A 26,480-nucleotide genomic window follows, 5' to 3' on the forward strand; every position below is an offset into this window, starting at 1 on the left:
TGCCTATTTGAACTGCTACAGTCTATGTGTTGAAGGGATACTCAGAGCGCTAGTAGGGAAGGAATTGCAGGATTTTGACCCAACAGTCTCTGAGGAATGTAGTTCATATCTGTAAATGCTTGCAGTGAGGCAATAAACTTCACAAGATCAGAAAGAACTGTTGATGCTGTAAATCAGAAACAAAAACAGAAATTGCTAGAAAAGCTCAGCAGGTCTGGCAGTATCTCTGGAGAGAAATCAGAGGTAACATTTCAGGTAGAGTGGCCCTTCCTCAGAACTCATTGTTTACTCAACAAGATTCTTCTGATTAGACCAGAAAGGTGTCCTTATTCACATTATAGCACTTTGGGCTTAAAAGCAGCTACACACAATACACAGGAAGCAATTGCACATCTTCTTAACCAATCAGTCTCCAATGTTTGAAATAGTGCACAGTTTGAACAGGGCTGTCTAATGTAAAATGGTGAATTCAACAGAAATTTGGAGAAAGGCAAGAGTGGATTGGAATAAGAGAGAGAGAAATGGGAAATAGGTTTTTTTAAAGCAATATAATCTGCAGTTCCCCCATAGCTGAAGGAATGAGATTTCTTATGACATTTGATTCCATAAGGTTATATTTTAAACTGTCTGCCTTAATTCAAGGTAATTCAAGAGTGTGGTGGATGCCAGGACATTGAGTAAATTTAAGGTGGAGATTGACAGATTTTTAATTAGTAATGGGTTGAAGGTCATGAGGAATGGGCAGGGAAGGTGGAGTTGAGGCTGAGAGAGGATGAACCAGGATTGTATTAAATGGCAGAATAGGGGCTGAATTGCTCCAGGTTCAGATGTCCTTATGTAAATCTTTGTGGTAAATTTGGCTCATATCTACCCCTCGCTATTCACTGATATGCATGCTCAGCCAGCAAGAAGATAATATTTTCATGAAGGTTATGTTAGAGCAGCATAACCCGGTTTGCAACTTTTGGAGTTCTGCATTTTAATGTGTGCCTGCCCTTGCCTGAATTTCTTGCATCATTTATGCATAAATAAGAGCTGGTGGGATCAACATTATTTTAACAGTAATCTTTAGGCCAGTAGGAAAATCTGATAAATAAGATGAAGGTCAATTATTTAACATACCAAAACCAACTTTGGGATCTTTCTTCAGAGTCACAAAGACAATCTCCCTCTCAGGTATAGTCTTCTCAGTGTCCAGTTTGTTTTCTGATGCCCCTGTGAATAAAAGGTACTTGTGAGATGCCAGAAAGAAAACAACACCGACATTGCTATATGTTAATTAAAACTGAATAGGTTAAGCCCAGCTTAATACTCTCGGGGGCAAGGTTTCAAATCCCATCACGGCCAATGGCGAAATTTTAATTCATTAAAAATCTGGGGGAAAGGGAAGCTTTTCTGATGGTGACCATGTCACTGTCAATTGGCATAAAAACATTTACCCGGCCTGGATCCAAATGAACAGCAATATGGTTGACTCTTAACTGCCCGCTGGGTATAAACGTTGGGTGGTAAATGCTGGCCTGGCCAGTGATGCCCACATCCTATGTGTGAGTAGTTAAGAAAAAGAATCAATAATCGAAGACACCTCAATTCTGGTCTTTTGTGTGTCTTCCATTTCCACTGATTTACCTTTCAACCGTCTGGATCTCCACTCTCCAACTCCCTCCTCCCTTTTCGGCTGTTCTTCAAATCTACTTCTGCACCCTGCTGTCTCCTTCCCTGATTCAGTACCTGCCTTTGCTCTGCAATATGTTATAATGCTAAAAGCATGAGATGAACGCAAGTCTTTGTAGCCTTGACATTTTTACAGAAGAAACTACTCCCACCACTAACAGGCCTTCAAAGTGGGACAATGTCAGAAGGCACAGATGTAATCACACAGAAGTTGATACTGAGACATAGAATGAGACATTGGAATCATGTGGCTAACACCTCAGTCAAACTGCTGGGTTTTAACAAGTACAGATGTCCCCCGTATCTGTGGGTGATATGTTCCAAGACCTACCGTTGATGCACGAAACCACAGATAGTGGCAAACCCTATCATTTAAACGGGATATTTACCTCTCCGGCAGCCCCCTGGAACTATTTCTGGAATGTTCCATGTAATATTTTCGGGCTGCGGTAAACTGCGGGTAACTCAAATCGCAGAAATCGAATCCGTGGATTCAGGAGTCTACTGTATCTTAAAATACAAACAAAATATTGGAGAGGTGTAAAGATGAAATCTAGAGTTTGGGGACCCCCCCACTCCTCCAGGGAAGACAGTGTTCACCACCGGGAAAGCACTTATGACTGGGAATGCACAAGGTTGTTGAACTAGAAGAGAGCAGATATCTCAGAGGATTGTCAAGTTAGGGAAAATTACAACGAGAGGGAGAGTTAAAAGTATGAAAATGAGGATGACAATCTTAAAATCAAGATATTCGACTGGGAGACACTGTAGGTCAGCGAGTGCAGGGGTGAGACAGGAGTAGCAAGAGGTGCAAGTTAAGATGCAGGCAACTGAATTTTGGACTGCCTCAAGATTTTACAGAGGGTAGATTGAGGAAACCAGCAAAGTCATATTGGACTAGTCAAGAAAAGCAGCCCGATAATTCAATAACAATGGAGCAATTGAGAGACAGTAGACCATGAGACCATAAGACATAAGCGCAGAATTAGGCCATTCAGCACAGAGTCTGCCCTGCTGTTCAATCATGGCTGATATGTTTCCCATTCTCCTGCCTTCTCCTCTTAACCTTTAATCCTCCTACTAATCAAGAACTTATCTATCTCTGTCTTCAATCCACTCAACGACTTAGCCTCCACAGACTCCTTCAGCAATTAATACCAAAGATTTACTTCTGGCTGAAGAAATTTGGCATGGTGGCTCAGTGGTTAGCACTGCTGCCTCACAGCGCCAGGGACCCCGTTTTGATTTCCAGCCTTGGGTGACTTGTCTGTGTAGCGTTTGCACATTCTCCCTGCATCTGCGTGAGTTTCTTCTCACAATCCAAAGATGTGCAGGTTAGGTGAATTGCCCATAGCGTTAGGTGCATTAGTCAGGGGTAAATATGGTGGGTCTGGGTGGGTTTTCTCTTCAGAGGGTTGGTGTGGACTTGTTGGGCCAAACAGCCTGTTTCCATACTGAAGGGAATCTAATCTAATCTCAATTCTAAAGTGTTGTCCCTTCATTCTGAGGCTGTGCCCTCAGGTCCTCGTCTCTCCTACTAATGGAAACATCTTTGCCATGTCCGCTCTATTAATGGATAATGAAGCCAGGGGACAGCACATAGAGGAGAGATAGGAGCATCCAACGGTACACCCTTGGGGGAAGAACAGAGCTAACAGTATGGGAATAGGAAGAGAAGATCTTACAAATGACATAAAACACTATACTGCTCTGGAGTTGTGAAGAAGAGTCACACTGTAGTATATACTCTGTTTTTCTCCCCACAGATACTGCCAGACCTGTTGAGTTTCTCCAGCATTCCCTGTGTTTTTTTGCAAGTGATTATCTGGCTATAATTTGATAGATATAAATGCAACCAAGTGAGAGTAAAGTCACCCACAATGAAACAGGATGGTATAGTCAACTATGTCAAAGGCTAGAGCCAATTCCAGAAGGACAAGGAGGCAGAGATAGTTTACTTTTGTCACGGTCTCATGGGATGGCATGTGGGTGTGAGTGCAGGTACAAATAGTGAACAGGACTCAATATGAATTAGAGTATGGTACAGCCAAGGTTTTGTTGGTGTTAGCTGAAAATGTGTTGCTGGAAAAGCGCAGCAGGTCAGGCAGCATCCAAGGAGCAGGAGAATCGATGTTTCGGGCATGAGCCCTGCTTCAGATTCCTGAAGAATGGCTCATGCCCGAAACGTCAATTCTCCTGCTCCTTGGATGCTGCCTGACCTGCTGCGCTTTTCCAGCAACACATTTTCAGCTCTGATCTCCAGCATCTGCAGTCCTCACTTTCTCCTTTTGTTGGTGCTAAGCAGAGTGAGGTAATGTTCCCTCAAAGTCACGTAGCCAGGCAAAAAACTTAAAGTTCCCACCTAGACCCTTGTAAGTTACGTGCAAAAATATTTTAAAATGTTGCTGCCCATAATCTATAGCCCGTGAACTCAATAAAGATAATCATAGGGTATGTTCAGATTAAGATGGAAGGCCAGCCAGGTGAGCTTTAACATAGTTGAGACAGAAACAAACGGTCACATTTCACTTCTAATGGAAGGTCAGCAATGTGAAGCATACATAAACTCCAGTTCTCCCTTTCCACAGGTGCTGTCAGACTTGCTGAGTTTCTCCAACACTTTCTGCTTTTATTTCCGGTCTCAGTATTTTATTTTTCTGTTGGAGTAGTCAAGTTTGGAGTCATTAGAAATTTGAAGAATGTAGGGCACTTCCAAAAATGAGCAAAATTTGCAGCTGGATCACAAGTTACACCCAGTGGGGAGACTTCAGTTTCCTCTCTTTAGATGATTTTGCCAGGGCCAAGCTGTAGATGGGAAATAGGATGGGAACTTACTCTTTAAGTAAGGGTCATTCTGGTGCACTAGATATAAAAGATAATTGCCTGCATGGGATATAGTGCAGGGCCCTTGTAGAGGTTACAATATCCCACACTTTATGTGCTACAGTCTACATCGATATCCACTGGATGGGATAATTTTGCATGTTATAATAACTCTTTCTGGAGACAGGCACAATGACAAACAATCGTCAACTATATCCCATTTTAAGTTCGCATCCTGTACCAATTTGATTCATGACGTGCAACCTTTAAAATATTCAGAATGTTTCCAGCATTTATAAAAAGAACATTACAAAATTGTTCTAGAGCATATTAGAACATAGAACATAGAGTAGTACAGCACAGTACAGGCACTTCGGCCCTTGATGCTGTGCCTGCCTTTTACCCTACTCTAAGATCAGATGAACCTACATACCCTTCATTTCACTATCATCCATGAGCTTATCGCTTTGTGTCTTTAATGTATCTGAATCTACTACCACTGCTGGCAGTGTATTTCACACACCCACCACTCTCTGTGTAAAGAACCTACCTCTGACATCTCCCCTAAACCTTCCTCCAATCACCTTAAAATTATGCCCCCTCGTGATAGCCATTTCCACCATGGGAAAAAGTCTCTGCCTATCCACTCTATCTATGCCGCTCATCATCTTGCACACCTCTACCAAGTCGCCTCTCATCGTTCTTCGCTCCAATCAGAAAAGCCCTAACTCGCTCAATCTTTCTTCAGACAACATGCCCTCCAGTCCAGGCAACATTCTGGTAAATCTCCTCTGCACCCTCCCTAAAGCTTCCACATCCTTTCTATAATGAGGCGACCAGAACTGAACCCAATATTCCAAGTGTGGTCGAAACAGGGCTTTGTAAAGCTGCAGCATAAACTGCGGCTCTTAAACCCAATCCCCCTGCTAATGAATGCCAACACACCATACGCCTTCTTATCAACCTGGGTAGCAACTTTGAGGGATCTGTGGACGTGGTTCCACAAGATCCCTCTGTTCCTCCACACAGCCAAGAATCTTGCCTTTAACCCTGTATTCTGCATTCAAATTTGACCTTCCAAAATGAAGCACTGCACACTTTTCCAGGTTGACCACCATCTGCCGCTTATCAGCCCAGCTCTGCATTGCGTCAGTGTTCCATTGCAACCGACAACAGCCCTTTACACTATCCACAACTCCACCAACCTTCATGTCATCGGCAAACTTATTAACCCACCCTTCCACTTCCTCATCCAAGTCATTTATAAAACTCACAAAGAGCAGAGGTCCCAGAACAGATTGCTGCGGAACATCACTGGTCACCAAGCTCCAGGCTGAATACTTTCCATCTACTACCACCCTCTGTCTTCTATGGGCCAGCCAATTCTGTATCCAGACAGCCAAATTTTCCTGTATCCTCTGCCTCCTTACTTTCTGAATGATTCCATATTGAGAACATGGGCATTCTGCTGATGGACACTCGCAATGAGACTCTGTTCCTGGAACAGTTCATAAAATGGCCTCACCTTCCCTCCTCAACAGGAGTTGGGTTTAATAAAAAAATTCCTTTTGTACACACAGAATCTCTCTTCTGAACTTACCAGTCACATCACTTTGACCTGGAGTCACATTCTGCAGATCCAAGTATCGACACCTTTCTCTCGAAGAGGTGAGAATTTCAGATTGAGGGACATCAGCTGTTCTGCTGCAAGAGAAAAAGAGCTTCCATTAACTTGGACTCTTACACAGTGAGCACGTGTTCAGGCCAAACCAGGGACCATCCAGTGGTGAAGTGTTGCTTCTCCTAAAAGACCAAGCATTGCTCAAATTTCTGATAATCATGGCAATCTGTATAAATTGCTAATGCTTTACCTACAAGTTCCTACAGTGAGATTAGATGGATTGGCCATGCTAAATTGTCCATAGAGTCCTTCGGTCCAACTTGTCCATGCTGACCAGATATCCCAACCCAATCTAGTCCCACCTGCCAGCACCTGGCCCATATCCCTCCAAACCTTTTCTATAACCATCCAAATGCCTTTTAAATATTGCAATTGTACAAGCCTCCACCACTTCCTCTGGCAGCTCATTCCACACACGTACCACCCTCTGTGTGAAAAAAATTGCTCCTGAGGTCTCTTTTATATCTTTCCCCTCTCATCCTAAACCTATGCCTTTTAGTTCTGGACTCTCCCGCCCCAGGGAAAAGACTCTGTCTATTTATCCTATCCATGCCCCTCATGATTTTCTAAACCTCTATAAGGTCACCCCTCAGCCTCCGACGCTCTAGGGAAAACAGCCCCAGCCTGTTCAGCCTCTCCCTATAGCTCAAATCCTCCAACCCTGGCAACATCCTTGTAAATCTTTAGTGTCTAGGTGGATTAGTGACGGGAAATGCAGAGCTACAGGGGAAGGGGTTGAGAATGGGCTGGATGTGCTTCAGATGTGGACTCAGTGGGCCGAATGGCCTGCTTCCACACTAGGGATTTTAAGATTCTATGATTTTACAGCTTCTCAGAATATGGGTTGACCCTCATGAGGGTGGGTGAGGCCAAAGAGTTGCATGTAAGTCCAGTCTCATTATCCCTCAACCCTTAATTAAGGGTCTAGAGATATTTTGGGGTCATTATTGTGGTATTACCCTAGCTGTCACTGCAAGTAACTTTATTAAAGGTCTTTGGGGTCTTCCCAAATCCAAATCCCTGCCCACCAGCCAACCCTCAGCCGTCTCTCCTGCCACCCTGACCTCTCACCTATATGTTACCTAAACCCCTCACCAAACCCTTCTCTCTTCTCTCCATCACTCTTACCCTCTCACCCATCACCACCCAAACCCCTCACCCATCACCACCCAAACCCCTCTCTCCCTGCAACCTTTGTCCCTCTCCCACCTGACACCCTAAACCCCTTCACCCATCACCACCCAAACCCTTCACCCATCACCACCCAAACCCCTCTCTCCCTATGACCTTTGTCCCTCTCCCACCTGACACCCTCATCTCACTTGAACCTCATGTATTTTTCTTATGAGATGTTAACGAGGCCTTTAACCTTCAGAATACAGCTGCAACAAGGGGTTGTGATTTCCAAGTTGACTCTCTCCGTTTTACTGGCTGTGATGTTACCTGAGCAGCTCTCAGCTCCTTCGCAACAGGAGGCACTTGACCAGGACAGAACGAACCAAAAGATTAACGTGATCAGTTTCACTCTAAGTACATTTGGAAATAGGGCTTCCAACCCGATTGGAATTTCTCAGTCAATATCTCCGAAAGTGACTCAGCGTTATATTTTAATGAAACAAAGAACTGCAGAAGATGAAGATAGAGTCAGAGAGTCCTACAGCACGGAGACAGGCCCTTTGACCCAAACTGGTCCATGCTGACCAAAATGTCCGTTCACACTAACTCCAGTTCCCTGCACTTGGCCCATATCCTTCTAAACATTTCTTATCCATGTACTTGTCCAAATATCTTTTACATGTTGTTAATGTGTCAACCTCAACCACTTCCGTTGGCAGCTCATTCCATATGCGTACCACCCTCTGTGCAAAAACGTTGCCCTCAGGTTCCCTTTTATTCTTTGCCCCTCTAACCTTAAACAGATGCCCTCTAGTCCTCGATTCCCCAACCCTGGGAAAATGACTGAGTGCATTCACCCTATCCATGCCTTTCATGATCTTATACACCTCTATAAGGTCCCCCCTCAGTCTCCTACACTCTAAAGAAACAAGTCTTCGCTTGTCCAACCTCTTCCTACAACTCAGACCATTGAGTCTTGGCAATATCCTTGCAAATTTCTGCTGCACTCTTTCCAGTTTGATGCCAAACTTTCAAAACTGAACACAATACTCCAAGTGCGACCTCACTAATGCCCTGTATGACTCAACATAACTTCCCAACTTCTATACTCAATGCTGTGACTGATGAAGGCCAGTGTGCCAAAAGCCTTCTTTCCTGCCCTGTCTATCTGTGACTCTACTTTCAGAAAACTGTGAACCTGGACTCCAAGATCCCTTTGTTCCATCACATTCCTTAAGGCCCTACAATTCATGAAAAAACTCCTACCTTGATTTGACTTTCCAAATAGGAGTACCTCACACTTTTTTACATTAAACTCCATTTGCCATTTCTCAGCTCACCTCCCTAGCTGATCAAGGTCCTGCTGCAATTTAGAACATTGAACATTATAGCGCAGTACAGGCCCTTCAGCCTCGATGTTGTGCTGACCTGTGAAAAGAATTTGAAGCCTAACAAACCTACACTATTCCATTTTCGTCCATATGTCTATCCAATGACCATTTAAATGCCTTAATGTTGGCGAGTCTACTGCTGTTGCAGGCAGTGCGTTCCACTCCCCGACTACTCACTGAGTAAAGAAATCCCTCTGACATCTGTCCTATATCTAATACCCCTCAATTAAAAGCTATGTCCCCTCATGCAAGCCATCACCAGCTGAGGAAAAAGGCTCTCACTGTCCACATTATCTAACCCTCTGATTATCTTACATGTCTCAATGAAGTCACCTCTCAACCTCCTTCTCTCGAATGAAAACAGCCTCAAATCCCTCAGCCTTTCCTCATAAGACCTTCCCTCCATATCAGGCAACATCCTAGTAAGTCTCCTCTGAACTCTTTCCAAAGCTTCCACATCCTTCCGATATTGCGGTGACCAGACTGCATGCAATATTCCAAGTGCAGCCACACCAGAGTTTTGTACAATTGCAGCATGACCTCATGGTTCCGAAACTCAATCCCTCTCTTTATGGAAGCTGACACAACGTATGCCTTCTTAACAACCCTATCAACCTGGATGGCAGCTTTCAGGGATTGGTGTACATGGACACTGAGATCTTTCTAGTCATCTACACTACCAAGAATCGTACCATTAGCCCAGTACTCTGCATTACTTTTACTCCTTCCAAAGTAAATCACCTCACACTTTTTTGCATTAAACCCGATTTGCCACCTCTTAGCCCAGCTCTGCAGCTTAGCTATGTTTCTCTGTAACCTACAGCATCCTTCAGCAACATCCACAACTCCACTGACCTTAATGTCATCCGCAAATTTACTAACACATCCTTCTTAGCCCTCATCTAGGTCATTTATAAAATGACAAACAGCAGTGGCCCCAAAACAGATATTTTCAGTACACCATAAGTAACTGAACTCCAGGATGAACATTTCCCATCAACCACCACCACCTTCTGTCTTCTTTCAGCTGGCCAATTTCTGATCCAAACCACTAAATCACCCTCAATCCCATGCCTCCGTATTTTGTGCAATAGCCTACCATGGGGAGCCTTATCAAACATCTTACTGAAATCCATATACACCACATCAACAGCTTTACCCTCATCCATCTGTTTGGTCACCTTCTCAAAGAACTCAATAAGATTTGTGAAGCATGACCTACCCTTCATAAAACCAACCTATTCCTTTCTAGATGATTATAAATCCTATCTCTTATAACCTTTTCCAACACTTTACCCACAACCGAAGTAAGGCTCACTGGTCTGTAATTACTAGGGTAGTCTCTACTCCTTGAACAAGGTGACAACATTTGCTAACCTCCAGTCTTCTGGCACTATTCCTGTAGACAATGACGACATAAAGATCTAAGCCAAAAGCTCTTCAATCTCCTCCCTGGCTTCCCAGAGAATCTGAGGATAAATATCACTTGACTCAGGGGACTTAGCTATTTTCACACTTTCCAGAATTGCTAAAGCTTCCTCCTTGTGAACCTCAATCCCGTCTAGTCTAGATGCCTGTAATTCAGTATTCTCCTTGACAACATTATGTTTTTCCAGTGTGAATACTGACTAAAAATGTTCATTTAGCACTTCCCCTATCTCCTCTGACTCTTTGTCCAACTTTCCACCACTATCTTTGATTGGCCTTAATCTTACTCCAGTCATTCTTTTATTCCTGATATACCTATGGAAAGCCTTAGGATTTCCCTTGATCCCTATCCGCCAATGACTTCTCATGTCCCCTCCTGGCCCTACTTAGCTCTCTCTTTAGGTCTCTCCTGCCTAACTTGTAACCCTTAAGCGCCCTAATTCAGCCATCACATCTCATCCTAACATAAGCCTCCTTCTTTCTCTTGACAAGAAATTCAACTTTCTTGGTAAACCACGGCTCCCTCACTCGATCACTTCCTCCCTGCCTGACAGGTACATATCTATCAAAGATCTGCAGTAGCTATTCCTTGAATAAGCTCCACATTTCAAGATGTCCATCCCCTGCAGTTTCCTTCCCCATGCTATGCATCCTAAATGGTGCCTACTCGCATCATAATTGCCTTTCCCCAGTTATATCTCTTTCCATGCGGTGTATACCTATCTCTTTTCATCGCTAAAGTAAAAATAACCAAATTGTGGTCACTATCACCAAATTGTGGTTCACCTACCTCCAAATCTAACACCTCGCCAGGTATATTAGCCAATACCAAATCTAATGTGGCCTTGCCCCTTGTTGTCCTGTCTACACACTGTGTCAGGAAACTGTCCTGCACACACTGGACAAAAACTGACACATCTAAAGTACTTGAACTATTGTGTTCCCAGTCAATATTTGGAAAGTTAAAGTCCTTCATAACAACTACCCTATCACTCTCGCTCCTATTGAGGACCATTTTTGCTATCCTTTCCTATACATCCTCTAGCAAGTTTTGAAAAGATTTGTAGCTCAGGTTGAGGCTTGCTCGCTAAGCTGGAAGGTTTGTTTTCAGACATTTCATCACCATACTAGGTAACATCCTCAGTGAGCCTCTGAATGAAGCACTGGTGGTGTAGCCCGCTTTCTATAATATGTTTGAGTTTCCAAAGGTTGGTGAGGTCATTTCCTGTCGTGACATCATTTCGTATGGTGATGTCATTTCCTGTTCTTTTTCTCAGGGGGTGGTAAATGGGATCCAAGTCAACGTGTTTGTGATAGTGTTCCAGTTGGAATGCCATTCTGCTAGGAATTCATGTGCGTGTCTCTGTTTGGCTTGAACTAGGATGGATGTGTTGTCCCAATCGAAGTGGTGTCCTTCCTCATTCGTATGTAAGGATACTAGTGAGAGTAGGTCATGTCATTCCGTGGCTAGTTGATGTTCATGTATCCTGGTGGCTAGTTTTCTGCCTGTTTATCCAAGGTAGTTTTTGTTACAGTTCTTGCAAGGTATTTTGTAAATGACATGAGCTTTGCTTGTTGTCTGTATAGGGTTTTCCAAGTTCATTAGTTGCTGTTTTAGTGTGTTGGTGGGTTTGTGGGCTACCATGATGTCAAGGGGTTTGAGTAGTCTAGCAGTTATTTCTGAGATGTCTTTGATGTCGGGAGAATGGCTAGGGTTTCTGGACATGTTTTGTCTGCTTGTTTGGGTTTATTGCTGAGAAATCAGCGGACTGCATTCATTGGGAACCCATTCTTTTTGAATACACTGTACAGTTGATTTTCCTCTATGCTGCCTATAGAAAACTCTACATCCCCTGCCTATAGAAAACTCCCAACAAGGTGACCTCTCCTTTCCTGTTTATAACCTCAGCCCATATTACTTCTGTAAACGAGTCCTCAAATGTCCTTTCTGCCACCGTAATTACTGTCCTTGACTAACAATGCCACACTCCCACCTCCTTTAACTATTTTCTCTGTTCTTACTGAAACATCTAAATCTTGGAACCTGCAACAACTATTTCTGTCCCTGCTCTACCCATGTCTCTGAAATGGCCACAAAATCGAAATCCCAAGTACCAACCCATGCTGCAAGTTCACCCACCTTATTCTGGGTACTACTGGCATTGATGTAGACACACTTCAAAACAACTTCTTGCTTGCTGGTGCCCTCTTGCAACATTGAAACCTTATTTCTGATCTCATATCTCTCAAGCTCCTGTATACTGGAACCACAGTTTAGGTTCCCACCTGATAAGCTTCTGATAACCTTCCTCACTGTCCACGATACTGTCTATTTTAGTGTCATCTGCAAACTTACTAATCATGCCTTTTACATTCTCACCAAATCATTGATATAGATAACAAACAGCAATGGGCCCAGCACCGACCCCTGAGGCACTCCACTAGTCACAGGCCTCCCGTCCAACTAGCATCCTTCCACTATTAACCTCTACTTACGATCATCAACCATGTGCCCAGCTCCCCCTGGATTCCATGCGATCTAACCTTCCAGAGCAGCCTACCATATAGAAATCCATATAGACTACATCTACTGCCCTGCCCTTATCAACCTTACTGGTCAATTAATCAAAGAACTCTAACAAATTTGTGAGGCACAATTTCCCATTCACAAAGCCATGTTGCCTACTCCTAACCATACCCTGTCTTTCCAAACGCATGTATATCCTATCTCTCAGAATCTTCTCAAGTAACTTACTTGAGAAGTAAGTTACTCCACAAATGTTAAACTTACTGATTGGTAGTTCTCAGTCATTTCTTTGCAGCCCTTCTTGAATAATGGCACAACAATCGCTACCCTCCAGTCTTCTGAAGATCTGAAACAAAAACAAGAATTGCCAGAGAAACTCAGCAGGTCTGTCCATGCCTGTGGAGAGAGAAACAGAGTTAATATTTCAAGTCCAGTGACCCTTCTTCTGAACTCCAGTTCTGAAGAAGGATCAATGAACCTAAAATATTAACTCTGTTTTCTCTCCACAGATGCTGTCAGACCTGCTGAGTCTCCCCAGCAATTTCTGTTTTTATTTCAGTGTCAGATTTTGCTTTATAGCCCTCCCATGAATTAGGAGGTTCTGTTATGGTAAATGCACTATATAAATTCAGGCTGTTGTTTTTAATGGTTGGACCTCCACTGAGATTATTACATCAATTCACTGATTAGGTCCCACATGTCTCACATTAACTGTTCATCATTTCTCAGCACAATGACAGAATCTCATTCACATTTCCAAAGTCCACAGTTCTTCGTCTTCTTACAATGACAGAATTGTCTATTGATTTCCATTCTACCCATCTGCTAATGCAGGGCTATAATTTAAACATCCTTCCTTCAAACTGTTGCTGAGCAACAGGCTGATGGGTCCACAGGACCTCTAGGATCATGTGTCCTGATATTTGCCCCTTGTACAGTTACAAATGTACGTGAGTCATAAAGTACAGGAGTACAAGAGTGGGGAGGGCCATGTTGCGGCTGCACAGGACGTTGGTTCAGCCATTTTTGGAATACTGTGTTTAATTCTAGTCTCCCTGCTGCAGGAAAGATGTTGTGAAACTTCAAAGGATTCAAAAAAGATTTACAAGGATGTTGCCAGGGTTGAGCTATAGGGAGAGGCTGAATAGGCTGGGGCTGTTTTCCCTGGAGCGTCGGAGGCTGAGGACTGACCTTAGAGAGGTTTAGATTAGATTCTCTACAGTGTGGAAACAGGCCCTTCGGCCCAACAAGTCCACACCGCCCCTCCAAAGAGAAACCCACCCAAACCCATTCCCCTACCCTATATTTACTGCTGACTAACACACCCAACACTGTGGGCAATTTAGCATGGCCAATTCACCTGACCTGCACGTCTTTGGATTGTGGGAGGAAACCGGAGCACCTGGAGGAAACCCACGCAGACACAGGGAGAATATGCAAACTCCACACAGACAAGCGGGAATTGAACCCAGGACCTTGGTGTTGTGAGGCAGCAGTGCTAACCACTGAGCCACTGTGCCGCCCTAAGATCATGAGGGGCATGGATAGGATAAATAAAGAAGGTCTTTTCCCCAGGGTAGGGGAGTCCAAAACTAGAAGGCATAGGTTTAAGGTGGGACGGGAAAGATCTAAAAAGGAATGAGGGGGCAACCTTTTCACACAGAGGGTGGTACGTGTATGGAATGAGCTGCCAGAGGAAGTGGTGGAGGCTGGTACACAAAACTAGAAGGCATAGGTTTAAGGTGGGACGGGAAAGATCTAAAAAGGCATGAGGGGGCAACCTTTTCACACACATACGTGTATGGAATGAGCTGCCAGAGGAAGTGGTGGAGGCTGGTACAACATTTAAAAGGCAAGTGGATAGTTATATGAATAGGAAGGGTTTAGAGGGATATGGGCCAAGTACTGACAAGTGGGGCTGGATTAATTTAGTATATCTAGTCGGCATGGACTGAAGCGTCTGTTTCTGTGCTGTACATCTCGGTGACTCTATGACTGTACTGACATCAAGTATGAAATCAGTACTTTTCAATTTAACCAAACTAAAGTTTCTCTCAAACAATCTCTCACAGCTGATCTACATTCCAAATATTTATAGGTTCATTAATCTTTTCTTGAAACATAATCTGCTCTACATTCATTTTAAAGTATCCACGACACATTTATCCCTATAAAATTCACTGCCTTGGAATAGAATACAAACATTGAGCATTTGATGGTTCATGCACTAAATGCAGATTGAAAAACAGGATCTGTGATTGCTCCCAGAACCAGTATCAAACAATGCAATCGAAAACAAGATTCCACACTTCATTTTCGGCATGGCAAGGTAATGGAACTGAGCTCATCCGGCTTCCTCCAGCCCCACAGATGACAAAACTCACATCAGAAAATAATAAATTGGCTAACAGTGTCCAGATAAATGAGCTCGTGATAACTGCATGTTATCTACAATATCCTGCTCTTTGTTCAAATTGGTTTGCTTTTACTGCATATTATAGCAAATAGGAATTCTACTACAGGCATTATTTAGAAGCAGTCGCTATTCACCAGCGCAATGATTTTTAACCTCTCAGAGTGACATTAGCATCTTATATTTTATACCAGACCATTACTCGATGTTCCACTTTTGTTGTCTCACTTATGCAACTGATTCATAATCTCACACTGAGAATTCCTACAGTGCAGAAAGAGACCATTCAGCCTATCGAGTCTGCACCGACCCTCCGAAGAACATAGAAAAGTACAGCACAGAACAGGCCCTTTGGCCTGCAATGTTGTGCCAAGGATTAAATAACCTAACCTATGCACCCCTCAACCCACTGCTATCCATGTCCAGCAGTCGCTTAAATGTCCCTAATGACTCTGCTTCCACCACCACACTGGTAACACATTCCATGCATTCACAATTCTCTGCATAAAGAACCTTCCTCTGACGTCCCCTCTATACCTTTCTCCTAATATCTTAAAACTGTGACCCCTCGTGCTAGTCAATCCTACCCTGGGGAAAAATCTCTGGTTATTGACCCTGTCCATGCCTCTCACTATCTTGTATACCTCGATCAGGTCACCTCTCTTCCTCCTTCTCTCCAGAGAGAAAAGTCCAAGCTTAGTCAACCTCTCTACAAAAGGCAAGCTCTCCAGTCCAGGCAGCATCCTGGTAAACCTACTTTGCACCCTCTCCAAAGCCTCCATATCTTTCCTATAGTAGGGCGACCAGAACTGGACACAATATTCCAAGTGTAGTTTCACCAGGGACTTGTAGAGCTGCAGCAAAACCTCACGGCTCTTAAACTCAATCCCCCCTGTTAATGAAAGCCAAAACATCATGTACTTTCTTAACAACCCTATCCACTTGGGTGGCAACTTTGAGGGATCTATGTACTTGAACACCAAGTTCCCTCTGTTCCTCCACACTGCCAAGAATCCTGTCTTTAATCTTATATTCAGCATTCGTGTTTGACCTTCCAAAATGCAACACTTCGCATTTATCCAGGTTGAACTCCATCTGCCATTTCTCAGCCCAGCTCTGCAACCTGTCTATGTCACGTTGCAGCCTGCAATAGCCCTCGATACTATCAACGGCACCTCCAACCTTTGTGTCATCTGCAAATTTACGAACCCACCCCTGAACCTCCTCATCCAAGACCCCACTCAACACTGACCTCCAGGCAGAATACTTTCCATCTACAACACTCGCTGCCTTCTGTCAGCCAACCAATTCTGAATCCAGATAGCCAAATCTCTCTGTATCCCATACTTCCTGACTTTATAAATGAGCCTACCATGGGGATCCTTATCAAACACCTTGCTGACGTCCACATTCCCCACATCTACTGCTCGACCTTCGTCGACCTGTCTTGTCACCTCCTCAAAGAACTCAATAAGATTTGTGAGACATGACCTGCCCCTCAAAAAGCCATGCTGACTGCCTTTAATCATAATATGCTTTTCCAAATAGTCATAAATCCTATTCCTTAGAATTGTTTCCAAAACTTTGCTGACCACAAACATAAGACTGACTGGTCTGTAATTGCTAGGGATTTCCCTATTACCCTTCTTGAAAAGAGGAATAACATTCGCCTCCTACCAATCCTCCGGTATGACTCCCGTGGGGAGCGAGGAGGCAAAGATCTTCGCCAGCGGCTTAGCAACCTCCTTTCTCGTTTCCCGGAGTGGCCTAGGATAACTCTGGTCTGGCCCTGGGGACTTATCAATCTTAATGTTTGCCAGCACATCAACTTCATCAATCTTGATCTGTTCAAGCCTGTATCCCAGCTCCTCAAAATTCCTATTCACAACAAGAACCCTGATCAGTCCTACCTTCTCCCTGATCATTTTCTTATCCCTCACGTATGAGAAAAATGCCTTTGGGTTCTCCCTAATCCTTCTTGCCAAGCCTTTCTCGTGCTCCCTCCTGGCTCTCCTCAGTCCATTTCTGAGCTCCTTTCTAGCAAGTCCGTAATCCTCTAAAGCTGTGCTAGATCCTTGCTTCCTCCACCTTAAGTACACTGCCTTCTTCCTTTTGACAAGAAGTTCCTCTGTTCTCGTCATCCAAGGTTCCTTGATCTTACCCCTTCTTAGAGGAACAAATTTGTGCACTAATTGCAACAAACTGCTCCTTAAACAGTCTCCACGTGTCTGCTGTGCCCTTTCTGTGGAACAATTGCTCCCAGTCTGTACTTCCAACTCCTGTCTGATAGCATCATAATTTCCTTTTCCCCAGTTAAATAGCTTCCCTCAGTAACTGCTCCTTTCCCTCTCCAAGGCTATGGCAAATGTGAGGCAGTTGAGATCACTGTCACCAAAGTGTTCTCCCACCGCAAGATCTGACACCTGTCCTGGCTCATTGCCAAGCACCAAATCCAAAATGGCCTCTCCCCTCATTGGTCTGTCTACATACTGAGTAAGGAAACCCTCATGAACAACCTGACAAAAACGGCTCCATCCAAACCATCTGCACTAAGGTGGTTCCAGTCGATATTGGAAAAGTTGAAATCACCCATAACAACAACCCTGCTACATCTGTATTTTTTCAAAATCTGCTGGCCTATGAGTTCTTCAATCTCTCTGCTGCTGTTAAGGAGTCCATAAAACCCCCAATGAGGTGGCTGTTCCGTTGCTGTTCCTAACTTCCACCCATACTGACTCAGTAGACAAACCTTCCTCAACAACCTTTGTTTCTGTAGCTGTTATGCACTCTCTGATTAGCAATGCTACCCCCCCCCCCCTCTCTTTTTCTATCCTCCCTAGATGTTCTAAACCCTGGAACATCTAGCATCCATTTCTGTTCCAGTGAAACCCACGTCTCCGTTATGGCCACAACATCATAGTCCCAAGTACTGATCCATGCTCTAAGTTCGTCACTCTTATTTCTGACATTCCTTGCATTAAAGCAGACACACTTTAACCAATACCTTTGTTTCTTTGCGTGAAAAACCTTCCCGATAGATTCACTATATTCTGTCACTGCCCGAACTGCAACTGCCCCCCTCTCAGATATATAGCTCTGATTCCCATACCCTTGCCAAACTAGTTTCAACCCTCCCGAACCACACGAGCAAATCTCCCACCCAGGACATTTGTGCCCCCCTCTTCATGTACAGGCCCCACCTTCCCCAGAAGGTATCACAATGGTCTATGTATCTGAAGCCCTCCCTCCTGCACTAGCCTCGCAGCCACGTGTTAAACTGCACTCGCTGACTATTCCTCACCTCACTATCTTGTGGCACCGGTAGCAAACCCGAGATCACTACTCTACTCGTCCTGCTCTCAGCTTCCAACCTAACTCTCTGTAGTCACTTTTCAGATCCTCAGTCCCTTTCCTGGCTATATCATTGGTGCCAATATGTACCACGATTTCTGGCTGCTCACCCTCCCCCTTCAGAATCTTGTAAACCCAATCGGCGACATCCCGGACCCTGGCACCGGGGAGGCAACATACCTTCCAAAAATCCCGTTCCTGACCACAAAATCTCCTGTCAATTCATCTAACATCCCACACAGACCTACACACCACCCTCACAACCCCACATGGGATTTATACCATGGCTAACCCACCTAACCTGCACTTCCCTAGACACTACAGGGCAATTCACTTAACCTGCACATCTTTGGACTGTGGGAGGAGGATCTGCAGGTACACGGAAGATGCACAAACTCCACCCTAAGGCTAGAATCGAACCTAGGTCGCTGGTGCTGTGAGGTAACAGGGCTAACCACTGTGCTATCCTCACTTCTGTATGGTTGCTGAGCAAGCTAAGCATGTTTGACTGAAAAGGAATCCCTGGTGTGGCTGCGCAAAGATAAACCAACCTCCACAAAGATAATCCTACCTCCACAAGGATAATCCTACCTCCACAAAGATAAACCTACCTCCACAAGAATAAACCAACCTCCACAAGGATAAACCTACCTCCACATGTAATTGGTGCCTCCTGGGGTAGCCATGGTTGCCATGAGGTTGTCACAGGACTTGCTCAGTGCTCCAATCGAGGCGGTGTCCACATTAGGGTGACTCAACACGGTCTCTGAACGGGAAATATTGCGCATCTCCTCGAAACGCCTGCGCCGTGCATATCGTGTCTCATTCGAAGCTACAGAGGTAAAAACGTGTTCTTCTGTGTGGAAACAAAAAGGTATTTAATCTGACATTAACATCAAATGCTGACTGGGCTGCAGAATACGAACACAGAAGCTGCTCCTCAGTGCAGAGCTGGGCAGCACCAACCCATGATAAGCTAATCTTGAAGACTTGATCTTATTCTTTTTGGAACGTGGACATTATGTTGAATGGTTTGTTCGACCCTTTCAGACAGAGTCAACCAAACTACTGTGGGTCTGGAGTCACATGGAGACCAGGCTAAGTGTGGATGGTAGGTTCCCTTCCCTAAAGGACACTGATGGGTTTTAACAGCAACTGATGATCGTCATCATGGTCACTATTATTGAGACATACTTCGTATTCTAGTTAAATGTAAACTGAATTTAAATCCCACCAGCTGCCATGGTGAGGTTTGAACCCACATCCCCTATGCATTAACCTGGACCTTTGAATGACCAATCCCATGGCTTTACCAATGCTCCACTGTCAAACCCCTATAGAACCAACAACAAGCAAATATCAGTGAAAGCAGAAATAGGGAAAAGGGTGTGGAATGGGACTCAGTAAATTCCTTATGCAAAAAAACCCAGTACCATTTTGATAGGCTGAATGGCCTCCTTCTGTGCTGTAACCATCCTGTGATGAGTTTGCAACACTGCTTTGAAACTAAAATTCCAGGCAGAGAGTTCTTTGCAGCTTCTAAAACAAGGCTGCAAACCAGGACATGAGCAGAAGTGGTGAGAATTCACATGGGTATAAGTTGGCTAAAGGAGCAAAAGGTAGGCATTTCAGGTTGGCAACATGTAACGAGAGATGTGCCACAGGGACTGGTGCTGGGACCTTGACTGTTTACAATTTATATAAATGATTTAGATGAAGGGACGGAGGTATGGTGGCAAAAAAAATTCTGGTGACACAGAAGTAGATAGGACAGTGAGGTGTGTAGAGGACATAAGGAGGCTACAAGTCAAGTGAGTGGGAAACGATCTGGCAAACGGAACTTCACATATCAAAATGTGAAACTGTCCATTTGCCAGGAAGAATAAAAATGAAGCATCTTATCAAACAGTGAGAGATTGAAGATCTCTGAGATTTGAGTGTCCTCATGCATGAATTGCAAAATAAACATTAACGTGCTGGTGCAGTAAGTAATGAGGAAAACGAATGGAATGTTATCATTTTATCACAAAGAGAACTGAACACAAAAATAGGGAGATTATGCTTCAATTGTACAAGGCACCAGTGAAACACAATCTGGAGTAGTGTGCAGGGTTGGCCATATATCTAAGGAAAGGTGTTTATGTTTTGGAAACAGTCAGAGCGGGTTTACTAGATTAATATCCGGAATGGGCGGGTTGTCTTGAGGAAAGGTTGAACTGGAAGGGCTTGTACCCGCTGGAGATTAGAAAGGCAAGAGGCAAGTTGAATTGAAATGTTTAGAATGCTCAGGGGACTTTCCAGGCCTTATATGGAGCATACATTTCCTTTGTAGGAGAATTAAGAAGTGGGGACCATGACTTAAAAACAAGAGATCACCCATTTTAACACAGAATAGACAAACTTATTTTCTCTCAGAGGACCATGTGTCCCATGCATGGACTGCAGCTACACTTCTCATTGCCACAGAAAGGCAGCCAACATCATCAAAGACCCCTCACACCCCAGTTATACTCTCTTTCAACTTCTTCCATCAAGCAGAAAAACTTAAATACACATATCAACAGGTTGAAGAACAGCTTCTTCCCCACTGTTATTAGATTTCTGAACGAACCTCTCTAATTTCAAATCTAATGTCGATCTTGCTTTTGAGCACCTCCTGTGCAGCCAGTAACCTGGAATGGCTCATTCTGTCTAAACATCCAATGATCTGTATGTCCTTATTTGCTATGTACTGCACGCAAAACAATACCTTTCACTGTATGTAGTTACACGTGACAACAATAAATCAAATGAAATCTTTGGAACTCTATTTCTGAAGCAGTCTTGTAAGGCTCAAGCAGAGAGAAACCTGGTAAACAAGAGGTGAAAGGGTAAGCAGGCATGTGGATTCCAGGTTACAATCAGATCAGCTGTATTGAGGGGCTGAATGGCCTATATTCTGCTTCTTGTTCATACGTCAGTGTCTCGATGGAAGGGTTATACTCAACAAGGTATGATTATCAAGCTGGCCTGGAGTTTGGATGTGGTTGCCTGAAAGTGATGGTGCTGGGGCTTATCTACTCAATTTCCAGCATACAGCATCAAGCTGATTCAGTCACAAGGTAAGTTTGATATATGTATTGGGGTCTGACACTCTCCCTAGGATCGAATGATCATTTTAGTGTGGAAGGGTGTGTGCGGGGCTTGTGGATGGGACAGTTAGCTGCTTTCTTTCCCTGCTAGTCCAGGGTGAAAGTCACAGAGCAACAATGGTAATCTATCGCAGTATCAATCAGTGATCAGATACTCCAAATAGAAGCAGTGGGGAAATCAATAAAAAAGCACAGAAACGCTGAGTTACAAATTGCTCCTAAGGTTCGACTTTTCTCCTCATCTAAAGCAATGGATCAATGCTGAGTTGGGTTTATGGGGTTTTCAGTGTAAAGAGAACCTGCTATTATATGACAATACCACCTCCATTTTAGTCGACACAGATTGTGGTCCTGTACTTACCATTTTGAAAGGTGGTTTGATAAAGCTGCCTCGAATTCATCTGCATCTGGAACTTGTGCTGAGCAGAGCATAGTTCGATCAGGTATTTGCAGGTTTTGCTGTTTTCGGTCACAAAGGTGTGCTTCTTACCATCTGAATTGCTTTGCACAGTAAACTTCTTTCTCTAAAGAGAAATACTGATCAGATCGCATTATTCCTTTTCATACCAAGTCACTTAGTAGGAGGCAATCATTTCAATGTAAGTGTTGAATTGGAGCAAATATGTGCCATAAGTAAAGTGGTGTTACCTTTGGCCCATTGTGCGTTGGCATATTTTGGATCATACGGATGCTTGGAGGTAAGAGGATAAGAACCAGGATCAATGCCAAAGCCACCTAGTGTAGCTGCCTTGCTACATCAGATGAGCGCATTGAAAATTCCCCATTCACCCACCCTATATATACACCCTCAGCTTGGCAGATTACCACACCAGACACTTTTGTGATTTCAAGCAGTCTTTCATTGTTTTCTTTATCTCAATACCCAAAAAGTAATGGATAAAGAATTATTTGTGGAGAATTTGCTTCTTTAATTTTTAGTGAATACCACTGCATTACAAATTAACATGATGTGTTTAGGACACACGTTATAGACTCACACCAAGAAAGAATGACACAACGAAGAGAAATGTGGAATGGTGCATATAGAACAAGCTCACATCCATACCTGAGAAGGGGATTAGTGAGCTTTGGAAAATATATACTGAAATAAACCTTCAGTAGATAGAATACAGTCAACTCATTTCAGCTGATATGATCATTGAAATATTATGCATCCCTGAATAACAGAGTGTAGAGATAGGGTGAAATTCTTCTGAAAATGCAGAGACCCTCTAAAAGTATGGTGTAACAAGACATTTGGATAAGTACATGAATAGGGAGGTTCTGGAGGGATACAGACCAGGAGCAGGCAGGTCAGACTACTTTAGTTTGGGATTATGTCTGGCATGGATTGGTTGGAACAAAGGGTCTGTTCTCATGAGGTATGATGATGGCTATGTTCTAGAGAGTTTAATCTGCCTCAGGTGAGGTTGAGAAGGAAGGACCTTCATGGTGACCTCAGCTATATGTGGGAATTGAATCTGTACTGCTTGTGGCATGCTGCATTGCAAAGCAGCTGTCCATCCAACTGAGCTAACTGATCCCCAACCTTGCTGTGTCACAAGAGGGAGACTCTGCTGGAATGTGAGCAGTTCAGGAGACAGATGCCATTGCTAAAGCATCATGTGTACATTTCCAATAAATACAGTTTGACGAGAAACCTTGCGATCAGAGGAACAGATTAACTCATACGGAAACGCAGAGGATTAATAAAGTTCAGCTAGAGTTCCTGTTTGTAATCAGTATCGGGGATCCACATTGGAAAATACTGCCAGCCTGGCATGGGTTGAGGTGCCTACAAGCTTAGCATTTGGCAGGCAAATGAGGTGCCAGTCAAACCCCGTGTCTATGCACCACACATGAGGCTGACCACTTGGGCACAGTGCTGGTGCCATCTGGAGAATGAAAACCCCACATGAACCAACAGCAACGAGAGAAGGAATGGGGACAAGCTGTGAAAAAGATCTTGTTTCACCGCTTGTAGGACGTGATGGGCATGAGGTGCTACTTACATTAAATGTGATTCTTTCGGTTTCACGCCACTGGAAGCGTAGACTGGCGATCCTGTTGTTGTTCTTCACCTCATAAACAATGATCCCTTTGGCACAGATTCCGAGCACAACTTCCCCACCTGTGGCTTTTTTATCCCGTGCCACCCGATGGAACAGGACCCCGTACTCTGGAAGCTGCTGTGTTACCTGCAATATGTTGTCAAAGCCCAATAAACATCATTTCCCACAGGAGAAAGGACTTACATTGATAAGTCCTAACCTTTCCTAACCTTCTTTACAACCGGCAAAGTTGTTTGGAAGTGTCGGCCCTGTTGTAAGGTAGGAAAGACAGAAAACAATTTGTACACAGCAAGTTCCCACAAACAGAAATGACAATGATCAGATAATCTATTTTTGGAGTTTTGACTCAGGAATAAGCGCTGACCGGGTCAGTGGGGATAACCGAGAGGTATTATCACTTAAACATTAAACCAGATTAGACTCAGGTAACATTCTGGGGTTTGAATTTCAGCATGAATTTGAATTCAATAAATATTTGGGATTAATTTTCTTTAACATCAACTTCCCTATAGGTAAGGATTCCTGGCATCCTACCTGTGACTCCAAATGGCTCTTAACTGCCGTCTGAGTGATTAGGGATGGGCAATAAATGCTGGCCTAGCCAGCAACACCCACATCTCATGAATGAACAAAAAAAATTCGCTGTTCTTCTTCAAAGTAATTCTAAGACCAGAAGATATAGGAGCAGAATTAGGCCATTCAGCCCATTAAGTCTGCTCCACCATTTGATTATGGCTGGTATGTTTCTGAACCCCATTGTCTTGCTTTCTCCCCGTAACCCTTGATCCCTTTATTAATCAAGAACCTATCTATCTCTGTCTTAAATACGCTCAATAACCAGCCCACTGTGGTAATATGTTCAAACACCCTCTGGTTGAAGAAATTCCCCTTCATCTCAGTTCTGAAGGGTCTTCCCTTCACTCTATGGCTGTGACCTTGGGTCCTAGATTCTCCTAATGGTGGAAACATCTACTCCACATTCACTCTGTTCAGGCATCTCAGTATTCTGTAAGTTCCAACCCATTCTTGTAAACTCCATTGAGTACAGGCCCAGAGTTATCAACTGCTCCTCATATGACAAGCCCTTCTTATCTGGGATCATTCTTGTAAAGCCTCCTCTAGACTTCCTTTAACACTAGCACATTCTTCCTAAGAAACGGAGTCCAGTATTCTAAATGTGGTCTTACCAGAGCCTTATATATTCTCAGCCGTACATCTCTGATTTTGTTTTCTAGTCCTCTTGAAATGAATGCTAACATTGCATTTGCCTTCCTGATGGCCAACTGAACCTGCATGTTAAATCTTAAGAGAAAATGAACAAGGACTCCCTTCGTGCTCCAGATTACTGAAGCCTTACCCCATGGGTTCTTTCACACCCACTTGAGAGGGAAACACAGCCTCTGTTTAATGTCTCACCTAGAGACAGAGCAGGAGTTCCACACTGGTGAATCGGCTTTGATTTTTGTTGTCACAATCCCTGGAGTGGGGCTTGAACCCACAATCTTCTGAACTAGAAGATCATATAACAAGAACGTTAACCTCAATCTTGGTGGGACGCATCAAAGAATGATGTCAACCAGACCATTGTCTGAACTGCTCTGAAGAATGAACCATTTGGGATCATGTAGCACAGTGGCTCAATGGTTAGCACTGCTGCCTCATAGTGCCAGGGACTGGGTTCGATTCTACCATTGGGCAGATGTCTGTGTGGGTTTCACACATTTTCCCTGTGTCAGCATGGGTTTCCTCTGGGTGCTCTAACTTCCTCCCCACAGTCCAAAGATGTGTAGGTCAGGTGGATTGGCCATGGTAAATTGCCCCATAGTGTCCAGAGGTATATAAGAGATGTGCGTGAGCCATGGCAAATGGTGGGTTACAGGGATGGGTTGGGTTTGGGTGGAATACCCTTCAGACGGTTGGTGTGGTCTTGATGGGCCAAATGGCCTGCCCTATACTCCTGATTTTGTGTTGATTCTTCTATGTGTTGGAAATCCAAAAACTAGGCTCAATTGACTGAAGTTGATAATAGGGGACACATTGCAGAATCTACTAGTTAAATCCACTTTTTTTAGTTGGGTTAATGCTTTGTTTAAATAAGCACAGACAGGAATGAACATGAAGAATTCAACCATTATTGTTGCTACAAAAAAATACAATTCCTAATCAAAGAGGCTCCACGTACCTTCAGAAATTCCAACTCAGCCTCCTCTTCAGACAAGTTAAAGTACGTTGAGTGCAGTCGAGGTAATTCTTCCTTTATACAAGTCAAAGCCATTTTCTCCATCACACTGGGAGGAATGTAATGTTCAACACGATAGTAGTTCTTGCCATGCACCTTTATAAACATAACATACTTTCTGTTACCAGCCAATGTTACCATAACATACTTTCTGTTACCAGCACATTCAACCAAGAGGACGCCCTGAATCACTCCACAGCCATCATTCCTGCCAAGTGCCTTGTTTATTTGTCTGTGCATGATGGGAGAGGAAGGCAACCCCTCTGAATATTATAGCCCAATATCTTTCACATCTTTGACTCATGGATTCATTCTAAGAGTCGGAATGTTGACCCTAGCTTGTGATCAAACTAGTCCTTTGTCCACCTTACGTTATTCCTTGACAATCTCACAGTGAAGTTCTGGTTTTAGCAGGGTGTTGGGGGTGGGTTTGGGGTGATCTGGTGTCCCTCCTTTGATTATCCCACAGCCTCTCATTAGCTAGATATCAGCTGCTATGGCGAATAGACTAAAACCAGGCTTAGATACACTGCATGGCCAAGCAAGCAGCTGACACTTAGGCCTTGACTTTAACTCAGCAAGCGGATGGACATTTTTAAGTGTGGAAATCGGGCTGTAATGATGGTCCAGACTC

At 43.8% G+C, this 26,480-nt stretch overlaps 1 protein-coding gene across 8 annotated transcripts in view; it reads right to left on the reverse strand.

The window, feature by feature from the left end:
• The window catches only part of ptpn20 (protein tyrosine phosphatase non-receptor type 20), a 414,663-nt gene that overhangs the window by 189,300 nt on the left and 198,883 nt on the right, over positions 1-26,480 (reverse strand). For 7 of the 8 annotated variants that reach the window (XM_043678810.1, XM_043678807.1, XM_043678806.1 and 4 more), the window contains 6 exons: positions 25,790-25,942; positions 23,548-23,733; positions 21,897-22,059; positions 19,056-19,260; positions 6,098-6,201; positions 1,123-1,215 (listed from right to left, as the gene is read on the reverse strand). In XM_043678810.1, coding sequence (XP_043534745.1) covers positions 1,123-1,215; positions 6,098-6,201; positions 19,056-19,260; positions 21,897-22,059; positions 23,548-23,733; positions 25,790-25,942 — 904 coding nt within the window. The remainder of the gene's footprint in view (positions 1-1,122; positions 1,216-6,097; positions 6,202-19,055; positions 19,261-21,896; positions 22,060-23,547; positions 23,734-25,789; positions 25,943-26,480) is intronic. The other variant, XM_043678805.1, reaches the window with a different exon arrangement.

Source organism: Chiloscyllium plagiosum, chromosome 38 (genome assembly GCF_004010195.1).
Source record: "Chiloscyllium plagiosum isolate BGI_BamShark_2017 chromosome 38, ASM401019v2, whole genome shotgun sequence".
Lineage (NCBI taxonomy): Eukaryota > Metazoa > Chordata > Chondrichthyes > Orectolobiformes > Hemiscylliidae > Chiloscyllium > Chiloscyllium plagiosum.